Source organism: Trachypithecus francoisi, unplaced genomic scaffold (genome assembly GCF_009764315.1).
Source record: "Trachypithecus francoisi isolate TF-2019V2 unplaced genomic scaffold, Tfra_2.0 Lachesis_group4, whole genome shotgun sequence".
Classification (NCBI taxonomy): domain Eukaryota; kingdom Metazoa; phylum Chordata; class Mammalia; order Primates; family Cercopithecidae; genus Trachypithecus; species Trachypithecus francoisi.
The window spans coordinates 62,137,026-62,150,972 of record NW_022681469.1 but is presented as its reverse complement, the minus strand read 5'-3'; the positions used below and the strand labels follow the sequence as shown (position 1 = coordinate 62,150,972).

At 35.8% G+C, this 13,947-nt stretch overlaps 1 protein-coding gene across 3 annotated transcripts in view; it reads left to right on the top strand.

Annotated features, from left to right (window-relative positions):
- CACNA2D1 (calcium voltage-gated channel auxiliary subunit alpha2delta 1) overlaps window positions 1-13,947 on the top strand; it is a 526,258-nt gene that overhangs the window by 285,833 nt on the left and 226,478 nt on the right. For all 3 annotated transcript variants that reach the window (XM_033192867.1, XM_033192869.1, XM_033192868.1), the window contains exon 4: window positions 13,240-13,299. In XM_033192867.1, coding sequence (XP_033048758.1) covers window positions 13,240-13,299 — 60 coding nt within the window. The remainder of the gene's footprint in view (window positions 1-13,239; window positions 13,300-13,947) is intronic.

Below are 13,947 nucleotides of genomic sequence, written 5' to 3'. Positions count from 1 at the left end.
GAACCTTATATGCAAAAATCTGGTAGTGAGAGGGGGCCTTTCCATATCTTTTTCCTTTTTAAAGTGGTTGTGTAGTTTAATTCTTTTACCTAATTCCTACAGATATTTAATCATTTTCTTATGAGTATAGCAATTTTCTTCCTTCTACCTTTTATAAACTTTAATGCATTTGGCAACCAGAATACTAAAACAAAATGAAATCCTGAAGCTTACACAAATTCCTGCAAATTATGAGTAGCGGGCTCACAAGGACAAGCAAGTTTGAGCATCCTACATCCAAGAAAGAAAGGAAAGAAGGAAGGGAAAGGATAATTATAAAGACTATACATATGAAGCAGTGTGTTACAACAGTACATTTCAAAGAAAAAAATTAGAAAAGATAATTTTAGACAATTAAAAAATGAAATTTTGTTAATGTAAATTAATAAATTTTAGGACACTTTATTGAGGATTTAATAACATTTCCAATATATATTTGATTGTAATATTAATATATTATGCTATCACTTTACATATTTTGTCTAAAAAGCAAATATCATTTTTCCTTTTATTTTACTGTTTTCACATTAAAGTTAATTGGCTCAGAGACAAAGTTCATCAAATTACAATAACCACTAAAAGTCAGAATAAGTTACGATTAAATTTCTGAATTGGTATCATTCCAGTGACTTCTGTTTCATTTACAAGGTTTATTTTTTCAAAAGAGCTTTAGAACACATAAGTTGTAATTGTTTTATTTCCCTCAGATATGAGAGCTTGCTTTTTTAAGATAACCTAAAACTTATCCTTGAACGGTGCTGTGAAGTTTTCTTTTAAAGCAGTGCTTCTCAAACTTCAGTGCACATTAGAATAACCTGGATGTTTGTGAAACCATGGATTCACAGGGCCCACTCCAGAAGTTTCTCATTCAGTAGACCTAGGGAGAGATTTGATAATTTGCATGTCTAACAAGTTGCAGGTGATGCTGCCCCAGCGGGTCTGGGCACACTTTGAGAAGTACTGTTCTAAAGACATAGTGACTCTTAAGGTCCAGAATGCAGAGTCACTAAAGAACTGCTGAAGACAAAATAAAGATGACACCAGTTAAATCATAGTGAGAGTCTGAAGCCAGAGAGATGGATCAGTGAACATTTTGACAAGCTGACTCAGCCAGACATGATACGTCATAAATTTGTTTAATATAGTTACTGCCTTGGCGTTAGTTTCTAGGCCTGACATAAGTTGTTTCAAACCCAGTAACACCCCATCACTTTCGGCCTGGTTAAAACTTCCCCTCCCCTCGTAGTTTTTGATACGACCCTCTTGTTTCTCGTTTCACTGATGCAAAAAAAATCTGACGTGCCCCACAGCTGCTGACCATGATAAACCTAATGGTCAACACCAGAGTTACATAAATAAGTTCCCCCTTCTGGCACGTTTTCTGCAAACTAGCCAATCCGCAACTCCTGCGAGAAAGCCTGAGAACCTTAAGAAAGGCATAGTCCCAGAGATCTTCCTCACTGTCTCTGCCTGTCTCTGTCTCTATTTCTCTTCCACCCACCTGCTACCTGCTGGTTGAGCTCCCTGTCACCTCTAGACTTCCCGTTGGCCTCTTTTGGACACCCCCAACCTCTCTGGGATCTGTGAGTAATGCATTTCTTCTGTTTTATGCATTTTAGTTTCACCTCGCATTGTGTCTTACCCGTCCCATAGGCCTAATTCCTCCTCACAACCCACCCCCTCATCAGGGCTCTCCCAGAGAGTGGCTTTCTTGCTTTCAGGCCACTCTCAAGGAAGATCTCAAGATCAAACTAGAAAGAAACTGTAACAACAAAAATCACAACATGGATATCAAGAAATGTAAAGGGTCTGAGATTTTGCCCTAATTGCAAGCTAACAAGCTAGCCGACCACAATTTCATAGATGCAGGAAACTCTCTGAGTCACAGTGGACCTTATGCCTCACGGCACAGTAGGCAGCACCAGCTTTATGTTCGCATTGGTATCTCTGGACTCTCAAACCCAGCGAGGATGCTGCTCAGTGGCCCAAGGGCCTGTGGTGTATGTAATGGGATGAACTCTGAGCTTGGGAAACCCCAGTCATTTGAAGGGGTCTGCCAGGACACTGCACTTGCCCCAGAGGATCACTTTTATTTTTCTGGGCAGCAAACAAATCTGCCCTCGCTCTGGAGGGAGACACTATCTCTATATTCCAAGGCAGTTTACTATGCATTCTTGAAAAACTAGTATTTTTGCCTCTGTTCCTGTGACATGCAGAAACATGAGGGACCCAAGGAGAAATTTCTCTCAGTGTGGTGATTGAAATTGGGACTAATTCAGAGGACTAATATAGTCAAAAGAATTCTGAAGTTTGTAATCTCAGTGAAGGTATGCCCTTTCCAATAACTTTATTATGGAAAGAATTTAAGATGGCTTTTTTTTCTCTCAGGTGTATGTAATATTTTTTGGTGGGATAATAATTTTAAGAATTCAGTTTATTGACTTTATGACGAGTCTCTTAACGTCTCTATCTTAGTTTTTAATATAAAATAGCTTGTATTTATTGAATACTAAGCACATATCATATTTACCCCTTATAATACAAAATGATATATGCACTACTAAAATTCTCATTTTCTCAGGTTTGTCAAAGATCAGATGGCTGTAGATGTGTGGTATTATTTCTGAGGACTCTGTTCTGTTCCATTGGTCTATATCTCTGTTGTGGTACCAGTACCATGCTGTTTTGGTTACTGTAGCCTTGTAGTATATTTTGAAGTCAGGTAGCGTGACGCCTCCAGCTTTGTCCTTTTGACTTACCTGAGAGAAACAAGAAATGGGGAAAGGATTCCCTATTTAATAAATGGTGCTGGGAAAATTGGCTAGCCATAAGTAGAAAGCTGAAACTGGATCCTTTCCTTACCCCTCATACGAAAATTAATTCAAGATGGATTAGAGACTTAAATGTTAGACCTAATACCATCAAAACCCTAGAAGAAAATCTAGGTAGTACCATTCAGGACATAGGCATGGGCAAGGACTTCATGTCTAAAACACCAAAAGCAACGGCAGCAAAAGCCAAAATTGACAAATGGGATCTCATTAAACTAAAGAGCTTTTGCACAGCAAAAGAAACTACCATCAGAGTGAACAGGCAACCTACAGAATGGGAGAACATTTTTGCAACCTACTCATCTGACAAAGGGCTAATATCCAGAATCTACAAAGAACTCAAACAAATATACAAGAAAAAAACAACCCCATCAAAAAGTGGGGAAAGGATATGAACAGACATTTCTCAAAAGAAGACATCCATACAGCCAACAGACACATGAAAAAATCCTCGTCATCACTCGCCATCAGAGAAATGCAAATCAAAACCACAATGAGATACCATCTCACACCAGTTAGAATGGCAATCATTAAGAAGTCAGGAAACAACAGGTGTTGGAGAGGATGTGGAGAAATAGGAACACTTTTACATTGTTGGTGGGATTGTAAACTAGTTCAACCATTATGGAAATCAGTATGGCAATTCCTCAAGGATCTAGAACTAGATGTACCATATGACCCAGCCATCCCACTACTGGGTATATACCCAAAGGATTATAAATTACTCTACTACAAAGACACATGCACACGTATGTTTATTGCAGCACTATTCACAATAGCAAAGACTTGGAATCAACCCAAATGTCCATCTGTGACAGACTGGATTAAGAAAATGTGGCACATATACACCATGGAATACTATGCAGCCATCAAAAAGGATGAGTTTGCGTCCTTTGTAGGGACATGGATGCAGCTGGAAACCATCATTCTTAGCAAACTATCACAAGAAGAGAAAACCAAACACCGCATGTTCTCACTCATAGGTGGGAACTGAACAATGAGATCACTTGGACTCGGGAAGGGGAACATCACACACTGGGGCCTATCATGGGGAGGGGGGAGGAGGGAGGGATCGCATTGGGGAGTTATACATGATATAAACGTTATGCACATGTACCCTAGAACTTAAAGTATAATAAAAAAAAAATTCTCATTTTACAGTTGAGAAATTGTGGTAAAAGTTATTAATTTGTTACTGGTCATAAGTGGCAGAGCTGTTTTTACTATATTATGCTTCCTTAGTTATTCATAGTAGTAAAAAGTAATTGCTAGATATGTGACGGAGTGGTCACATGGGACGTAAAACAACCAGTTTAGGGCAGCTTAGGTTGGTGTTTATTTGTAGGCAATTTGGTTGGTATGCAAAGTGATTGAAGGCCTTTGGAATTAGTGTGACATCCCAGAATGCAGTTCTCAAGCTGAAGAGATATTTGCATTCTCTGAGTGGATGATCTCCTAATGTAAATGGTTTGATGTTGTGACTTAATTTTGTGGGATTTTAGGCTAGATTATCAGCAGGACTATAGTATAGAAATGGTCCTCTTTTTTTTGTTTTTTTCCTCTCCACAGTCCATTTTCTCTCCCTTCTCCACACTGATTCTTTCCTGGGTTTTTGAATCTGCAGTAGTCAACATGCAGAGAATAAGGTAACTGACAGTAGTTAAAATTCTAAGACCCCAGAGTGGAATTACATGGATTAGTATGTATCCCTGCCACTTGCCTGGCCATATTCTACTACTTTTTAAGAGACAGGTAGTGTTGAGTTAATCCAGCAATTTTTAAGAATTAGGTGTTGATGTATGCTTGTCATGTAGGAGGACAGCTTTTGTGGCCAGAAAGTCACAAAATGTCTAAGTGTTATAATACTGAATGAGGATGACTTGGTGAACCTGGTTATAAATGTTGATACAACCTTGAAAATGCTTGGAAATGATTGTTTCCACAATTCCGTACACACTGAGTGCCTACATGCTGCTGCACATTGTATAACATACTGGAGGTGCACAGATGTGAAAGAACTGCTTCCTGCACTGAATGTACACATTTACTGATTTAGAGGGAGAGCGAATTGAGTATAGCGTAATGGGCCATGATAGTATAAGGTTATGGAACTAGTGAAGGGCATGGGCTATTTTGTTGTCTTAGGATAATTATATTGCTATTTAGAACGGTGCTTCTTAAAAAGTAACTCAATCTGTATGTCTAATAGCTCTAAAATATTACCCTCTAGAAGAGTGTTTTCAAGGTTAATCTACGGAAAAGGTGTAACATAGTACACATGTAGATTTTCAGGAATAACACCAGCTATAGAATCAGAATATTTGGATGATGGTGGGGTTGGAGGGGTTTTGATCAGCTCCAGATTTGCTGAACAAGTTCAACACGTAATTCTTTGCAGGTGGCAAAATGTAGAGTAGAGCTGCAAATTATATTCACTCGGACAACTTTTTTATTTTATTTTGCGCCGTAGATCCCAAAGAAGGTATGATAATAACCAGTTGTGTATTATTTGTTCTCATACTGCTAAAAGGACGCTGTTCTCACCAGATTTTATCTCCCTTACCCTGCCTTCTGTATTTGAAGAGTCTGCCAATTCATTCGGAACTAATCATATCTCTGAAGATAAGACTTGAAGCTTTGTGGTTAATTTTAAAGTATTTCATGAATATGGCAGATCAGGTTGAAATCTATACAACACATTCCAGAAGTTATGAGGCGACAGTTTTATTTTTCACGTGGCCACACATAGAAAAATAAATGATGACTGGCTTGATTTCAGCAAGTTTTATTTATATGTTTTGCATGTACTACACTCCGTTAAAGCTTAGGCTGTAAAGAGAAATTGTGTTTGTATTATGAGATTTTTATTTCCCATAATCTGGCATGAAATCAATTGTAAGAAAACAATAGCTATCAAAAAGAGTTAATCTGTATCCTTACAATATACCTTGTACATTATAAGATTTATCTGTAATGTGGCTGCAAGAATTTTTTAGGCAAGCATAAGTAAAACATAAAAACAGCATTTAGTCATCTTTATAAGGGTGGGCTTGCTAACCTATAGCACAATAGTGAGAGGGGTTCAACATGTCTTTGGTTAAGTTGCCTTGCTTAAGTGATGACTTAGAATCTTTCAAATTACATCATGAATGCCTGTGAAGAGAGAGGGTCTCTTGATGGAGTGAAGGAATAGGTAGGTTTGTATTAAGAAATAAGACCTATTCTATATTCTGTTAGTAAATATGCAATTGATATATAAAATTTCAATTCTGAAAAAAATCTTAGAAATGTCTCTAGCTTAGTTTCCCTGAGGGGTTTTGTCCTCCACCAGATATTATCTTAACTTTCCAAAACCTTCAGCAAATAATTTCTCATACACCATTGACTGTAATTTGTTTGTTCAGTCCAAACCTTGAAAGGATGATAGGTTTGTTCTTAGATAAATCATTCCTCATGAAACTTGTGGAATTTCTCTTTGCATGTAGCCTGTTAGCAAGGAGAATCAACAATATCGATCAGATGATATTTACATATTTTTAAAAATACACTTCCAACCAATGCCTAAGGTTATAGGTCAGATTATTATAGTGATTGCTTTGTGTAGGGAAATTGGTCAGAAGAGGTGAATAAGGTGAACTTCAAGGTGATTTGTATTTTTTTTTTCTTACATAAACAGTTATAAAACGAATATAAAGATCAAAGTGAATTCTGGGGTGTTAGGCTCAAGAGTGTTTCTGCGCTTTTCAGTATTTTTAGCCTCCCCAGTACCCTCCACCCCAGACCAAAACAAAACAAAACAAAACAAAAAAAAAACAAGAGACCTGTAGCTAAATCTTGTAATTGGCTAATGACACTATTTTTAGAATCCTGCCTGTTCTTTGAGATATTCGCATCATGATAGAAGCAGTACTTTAAAAATGTATTCTCCATGTGGCAGAACTCACTGAAATGAAGTAAAATGAATAAAGCGTGTATAGCTTAACTATTGAGAAAGCACCTGTGAAACACTGACCACATGATATTATGTGTGAGTGTATATGATGTGTATGGTATATGAATATAAGGTCACTTTAGAAGCATAGTTAGTGAAACTATGTCTTATTTTTTTTATTCTGTAAACGTGCGTGTAACAAGCCTCAGTAAATGTTCGTTGAATAGAAGCAAACACACTAGGCTTCTTGTCCCAGAAATAACTTTTCCCCCTAGTCAGGGTGTTTATCTAGTTGCTACAATTATCAAATGTTGAAATATGCCAAAGTTAACTCATCCTGGTTAGTCTGTTTACATTTTATAACTTTTAATCCTCAAATCCCAGTTTCCAGCCTGACTTCTTTAGCTAACAGAACCATTTCAAAGTACTAATAATGTTTCTTTATAGAAACATTTTTAGCAATCTGTAAGTGCAGCACATGTGACTTAAACATACAGAGCAATTTCTCTGCACATTAAGATTTTCATAGTAAAATCCTTGTTCACTGGGATATAACAAATTGTTAGAAGCCTTTGGTAGAATTCTGCTGACCATACATGTTTATATGAATTTAAACTGCATTGTTTCCCATTATCTGGTTAAGGTTATTGGAAAAAGAACATTTTACCTTTGAGATGGAATATTATACTAAATATTCCTGGAAGTATTATGTTGTTATGTCTGTTGAGGCCTTCAAGACTGCCTATCAGCATAAGAAATGCTGAAGAAATGTCACACTTTGCCTATACCCTTCCCCGCCCTTCAGAAAAAATAAGGTGTCACAGGGAGAACACAATGACATTCTCTGCTTTCTTATTCTACTTGTGGTAAAAATAAAATAAAATTGAACTTATTTTACAGAGCTGAACTGTTGTATTCCCTGAATTGCATATGCTTTTGGTTACCCTACGGTTTTACAGATCAGAGCTTTTCTGCAGGGTAAAATACAGTGAAAACTTAAGGACCAGTAAGATTTTTTTCATTTATTTCACTCATATTTACGTGTTGAAGAGGTCATTGGTGATTATAGTTCTGACATAGCCTACTCTGTGGGTTCATGTTTGTCAGCTTCAAATGGAAGCAAAACTTTACTGAGTTTGTATTATGCTGGATATATAGAATGCCAAGTAGAAAATATAAGGTTAAAAAAATCCTAGGTGCAAAATTGTTAACTTTATCACCTAAAATTGTATTGTTAGTGAAAAGCAGCACCAGAATTGTAAACCAGATCTGTCTGATTTTACAAGTGCATGTTCATTATACCATAGCTCCAAAGTAATTGATTGTACCTGTAGGCTTTTCTTTCGGACATTGAAGTCTGTTTGTTCACCTAAGTCTGCTATTTTCAGTAGGTATTGGTAGAAAATTCAAATGATTATCCTGATCCTTTTGATATGCTAAGAACCTTTTGATGAAGATAGTAGGTGAAACTCCTAGAGTGATAATTGAATTGTCAACATAGGTATAATACAATTTGCTAATCTGTAATGGGTATTAATTGTTTGAAGATTAATCACATGCCACATGCATATTTTATTTGGATTTGCTGTTGTAGATCTCTATTACCTTTTATTAAAAAGGAAAATCTTGACTTACATTAGCTGAAGAAATTGTTTTGAAATTTAGTGATATTTGTTTAAATGGTGTCTGTAAGTCAAATATTTGTATATAAACAAGAGTACCAACATTATGGGACTCTAACTGAACTGTTATATGATCCTTGATGGTTTCTTTTTAAAGCTATCAAAAGAAAATTTCTCATAATTTCAGAAAGCAAATTTTATCTTTAACTTGCAATAAATTTGCAATCTAGGAAACAAGTTACATGTTTGGAAGATAGTCTATTTTTTGGAAAAATATATGTGGATATTGATTAGGACAGTAGAATTATATCTTTGTATACTGTATAATACTGCTTTTATAGAAGTTCATATCATCTGACAGAATTCAATGCTAATGGAAAAGATGAAGATATGATAAACAGTAAAGGTTGAGAATGAATAGACCTTCAAGGGAGCTGATCTTTCTCTGATCTGATAAAACCTCTTCCATTCTCTATCTTTCCCCCTGCAGACCACTACATAGCAAAAGCATTTTTACTGATGAGCAATAATCTCTCAGGATTTGAGGATAAGACCTGTAAAGATGGTTCCCAACTAAAATATGGTTTTCGTTGTTGCTGCTGGCTTTGTTTTTCATTTTTTAGTAATTTCTAAAACTTTGCTGGGGATTTTTTATTAACCTAAAATAGAATTCTACTAGTGTTTTGGTTTTGATATTACTCTGTCTTCATATATACTGTGATGGGTTTTATGGGAATCTAAAGAAGGGTCTTGTGGAAGGAGCATAAGCTTTGGAGTCAGAAAGTCTGGGGTCAAGTATATTTTTGTTATAGTTGTAAGTCCTTAAAGCCTTTACAGTGATTTTCTGTTTTAAATGTTCAAACCAATAGGTAGGTAGGGATGCATTCATTCTTAACACATCTATTACTTTCTGTAAATACTTATTTGATATCCAAAGGATTTTCATATATACATGTGGTATCTCATTTACAATAAAGCCATTTAATAAACCTTGCTGAATATCTTAATATTAGCAGAATTAGCTTCAAATTTTTCTCATAGGTATTCATTGTAATCCAGGTTTTTTTATTTCTGTGTGGCGCTCAGTCTGGTTTTAAGGTCTGATACTGTATTATACTGTGCCATAAATTAGAAAAGTATTCTTTTTTTTTTTTTTTTCTGAAGTAAGTTACTGTTACAGGATATACTTATATAGCCAGCTGTGGAAACAGGGATGTTCTATTGAGCAGATACTCACATTTTATTGGATATTTTATGTCTCCTTTTAATTTTTTTTTTTTTTTTTGAGACAGGATCTTGCACTGTAGCTCAGCTGCAGTACAGTGGTACCATCATAGATCACTGTAACTTTGAACTCCTGGATCCAAGTGACCCTCCTGCCTCAGCCCCCTGAGTAGCTGGGATGATAGGCATGTGCCACCATGCCAGGCTAACTGGGGTTTTTTTTTTTTTTTAGAGACAGGATCTCACTATGCTGCCCAGGCTGGTCTTGAACTCCTGGCCTCAAGAGATTTTCCCAACTCACCTTCCCAAAGTGTTGGGAGTACGGACATGAGCCATGCGCCTGGCCTTTGACAGCCTTAACACAATTCACCGGTGGCATTTAATGGTAGCTCATTAGCTTTAAAAATAAAATGTCACTTGACCAAAACAGAAATGAATTAAAGACTTAACATGTCTAGAAGACATGTCAGTTTTCTATAAGTAATGACCAGCTGGTTTTTTGCTGCGAGAAATAGCACCACCGTGACTATTGACTCTAGTCCCAAGATAGACTAAGTATCTAAAGTTTTGTATTACATGCTTTCTCATGAAATTTGCTAGGTAAAAATATTTATTAATTTCTTCATGAACAAAGAAATTAACAAGAGTAGAGTTTTCATGATTTTATATTTCTAAAATTCCAACCTGAGGATATGAAATTTAACAACTTTCAAGCTTCAGACCAGCCTTTTAAAGTGCATAACTTCTTTGGTATACATAACTTCATGCCTTTCTTTATTTTTCTAAAAACTTTTTCAGAGTCTTGCAATACAGGACATTTACTTTGTAAAATTAATGTTCAGAATACATATAAATAAAGCTGATTTGGACTCTCTTCCTCCTAGGAAATTGTATTAGAGTTTATTGCCATTGTTATTCTGTTTCTCTGGAAATAGTTAACTGTGATGATTACTGTCACTATAACTTACTAAACATGGATTATGTTCAAGTCATAAGCCACGTGATTCTGGGTGAGATCAGTTAAATTACACTTTCTCATGCACTCCCAAGGAGGAAAGATCTGGTAGAGTTACAGCTGGTGCCTTGGAAACTGCATAGCCCTGTGGGTGAATGCTCACTAGTGTGTTTTGTTTGCTGAAACAGCATCCTCCTGTGTATTCTGAAGAAAAATCTTAATATTCTTCTCTAAGACCCAAAGACATTTTAGAGTTGTAATATTTCTTAATCTAAAAAAGTTTAATATTTTATGCAGTATTTTGTTTAAGTTCTGGAAATCTTTTTTTTTTTTTTTTTTTTGCCCATACATATAAAAGTTTAGTTATTATTATTATACTGCTTTTTAAAATGGGGAAGATTTATGTTGTGAATTTTGTCAAGAGCATGTCCTTGGCCGGGCAGGAGGGCTCATGCCTGCAATATCAGCACTTTGTGAGGCTGATATAGGAGGTAATTTGAGGCCAGGAGTTTGAGACCCAACTTTATGAAAGAAAGAAAGAAAGAAAGAAAGAAAGAAAGGGGGGGGAAGGGAGGGGGGAAAGGGAGGGAAGGGGGAAGGGAAGGAGGCGGGGAGTGGGGGGAGAGGGGAGGGGAGGGGAGCTGGACTTCTTGATGCACACCCGTAGTCCCAGCTACTTAGGAGGCTGAAGTGGGAAGATCACTTGAGCCCAGGAGGTCAAGGCTGCAGGCCTGCAGTGAGCTATGATCATACCACTGTATTCCAGGCTGGGAGACAGAGTGAGACCCTGTATCAAAACAAAGAAATAAAGAAAAAGCCTTCATGCTTATTTTCTCATTCTGTCTTCTCTTTATCTGCCCATACTGAAGTGTTTCTATAAAAGAGTTGCTTCCATTTCCATTCTTTTGCTGTTTTATTCATTTTTTGCTTCATTTTTCATTTGAAGTTGAGTTTCCAAAAGTATTATGATGCAGTCTTTCTGAAATGTATATGTTTTTCTGTTGGCTTTGCTATTTAGTTTTTGTTTTTGTAGGGAGAGGGAGCCGCCTTTTGGTTACTCTACGTGGTACAGTTTCTAACACTTCCTAGCTCCTTATATATTCCATTTCTGCCTAGTAGTGAAAACCAAAATCCTTGTCCTTTTAGCACACTATGGTAGATTTTCACTTAAATTTAGCTTTGGAACTCTTAAATTGAGATCTCCCGCTAGGCAATATTACAGAGTCACTGATAAAACCTATGTAACAGCTTAGAAAAATGAATAGATTATAACAGATCACAGGGATAGAAGCCAATACATTAACATTAAAAACTGATCTAAAAGATGTTTATCCAGTGTAGACTGGACCTCCACAGGAAGAACTTATACTGAGGAATAGTTCGTAGATCACAAACAGCATGAATCAATAAACGACTCTGAGATTTGTAGTTTTTTAAACCTAACCTGATAATTTCTATACCTTAATAAGTGAGTTTAGTATGTTTATTTACTTTTCTGTTTGCTCAGTTTTATCACTATCTTCTAGCTGCATAAGGCAAACCACAAATAAACTCAACACTGCACTATTTTCTCAAGGGGATCCAGGGAGCAAATAGAACAATTACTCTTTGAAGTTGATAGCTGACATATATATATTGTTTACTGTGCCAAGCACTGTTCTAAACACTTTATAACTCATTTAGTTCTTCCAGTAAGCCATGAGGCAGGCTTTTACGTTATTCACATGAGATAATGGGAGAAGAGTCTTAACTTTTCCCAAGGTTGCACAGCTAGTAGTTTGCAAGGGCTGATATTCAAATCCAGACAGTCAGGTCCCCAACTCTGTGTTGCTAACCATTAAACGTCACCGTCTTATGAAAGCCTATCACATGGAGGACATCATAGTGAAGTTGAAAAATACGAAGAGAAAGTCTAAAAGCTACTGGAGTAGGGGGAAAATGTTTATAAAAAGTAATTATCAGGCTGACACTAGTACTGTCATCTCCCACTGAACTTAATGGAATAGCATTTCGAAAGTGCTATGGGAAAATAAATTGGCTTATAATTCTTAACTACCTTAGCAAACACAATTGAAGGTGAAATCAAGCAATTTTCAGATGCACCAATCCTCTATCAAAGATTATCGCTGAAAGAACTACTAAAGATGCGCTTCAGCAAAGGGGAAGTTATTTCAGCTTTTGTGGCTTTTGGCAAAAACGCAATATGCAATTAAGAAGGTGCCTAGTATATTAGTGCATATTAATCTCTCAATGTCTTTTTTTTTAGAGAAATGTATGCTCTAAAGGTATTTACTAAAAATAAGATGAAAATTAATATACTCAAGTTTTTCTTCTAAAAACTGAAGTATTAGTCATTGAAAGAAAGCACTCATAGAGGACACTATAGCTGTGATGGCAGAGGTAACAAACTCAATGGTATTCAAGAATAGTATATTATTTATATTGCTAAAGAGTAAATATACATACATCAACTTTAGTAGATTAGATTACTAAATGATTTAGAATTTATGAATCATAAATAATGATCATCTTCTGCTTTTTATGTCCTCATAATTGATTAGAAAGCCCAAGCATTTTATATAACAATTCCATATTATGTGGTCATTTGAATTCTAAGATTTATTGTTTGTTTTTCAGCGCCTGGCATTGGAAGCGGAGAAAGTTCAAGCAGCTCACCAGTGGAGGGAAGATTTTGCAGTAAGAACCCCTTTTAACTACTTGATTTAAGTAGCTTGACATATTGCGTATGGATAATTATGTTCATATTAAAATATATTTTAATGATGGAATCTTATGGGATTAAAAATAACCACACTTGTTGCTTTTAAAAGAAATTGCTTTTGGGTAATCAGGGCCAATTAAGTTAGCCAAAATGTACTTTCTTATGTTCCATATTACAATAAAAAAAAAAAAACCCTTGAAATGTTCTTCCATAATTAAAGGTACATTATTTATAAAATACATTAAAAATAGCATTAAATTTTAATATCTGAATAATTTTTATTGATATTATGAATATACAAGTTGAAAAAAGTTGCCTTTAAGTACTTTGAGTTTTTAAGAAGCAGTATGCATATTATAATCACCATGACGGTGGGCAATATAATGAAAGTGAGAATGAATATATTCAGCTTCTTTAAATTTAATTTGTTTCACTTTTAAGTAATCTCTCTTCTACTCTGGCCTACTTTGAGAAATGCCAGCTGACATTAGCAGTTGCATGTTTTTTTTAATAAACTTGTTTTGTGAACTAAGAGTTACTAGTTTATAGAAATAGCAGAAATTCTCCTTGTGGTAAGGTCTGCATATCTATCATTTATCTGTCCTCTTACAGCCAAGGGGCAT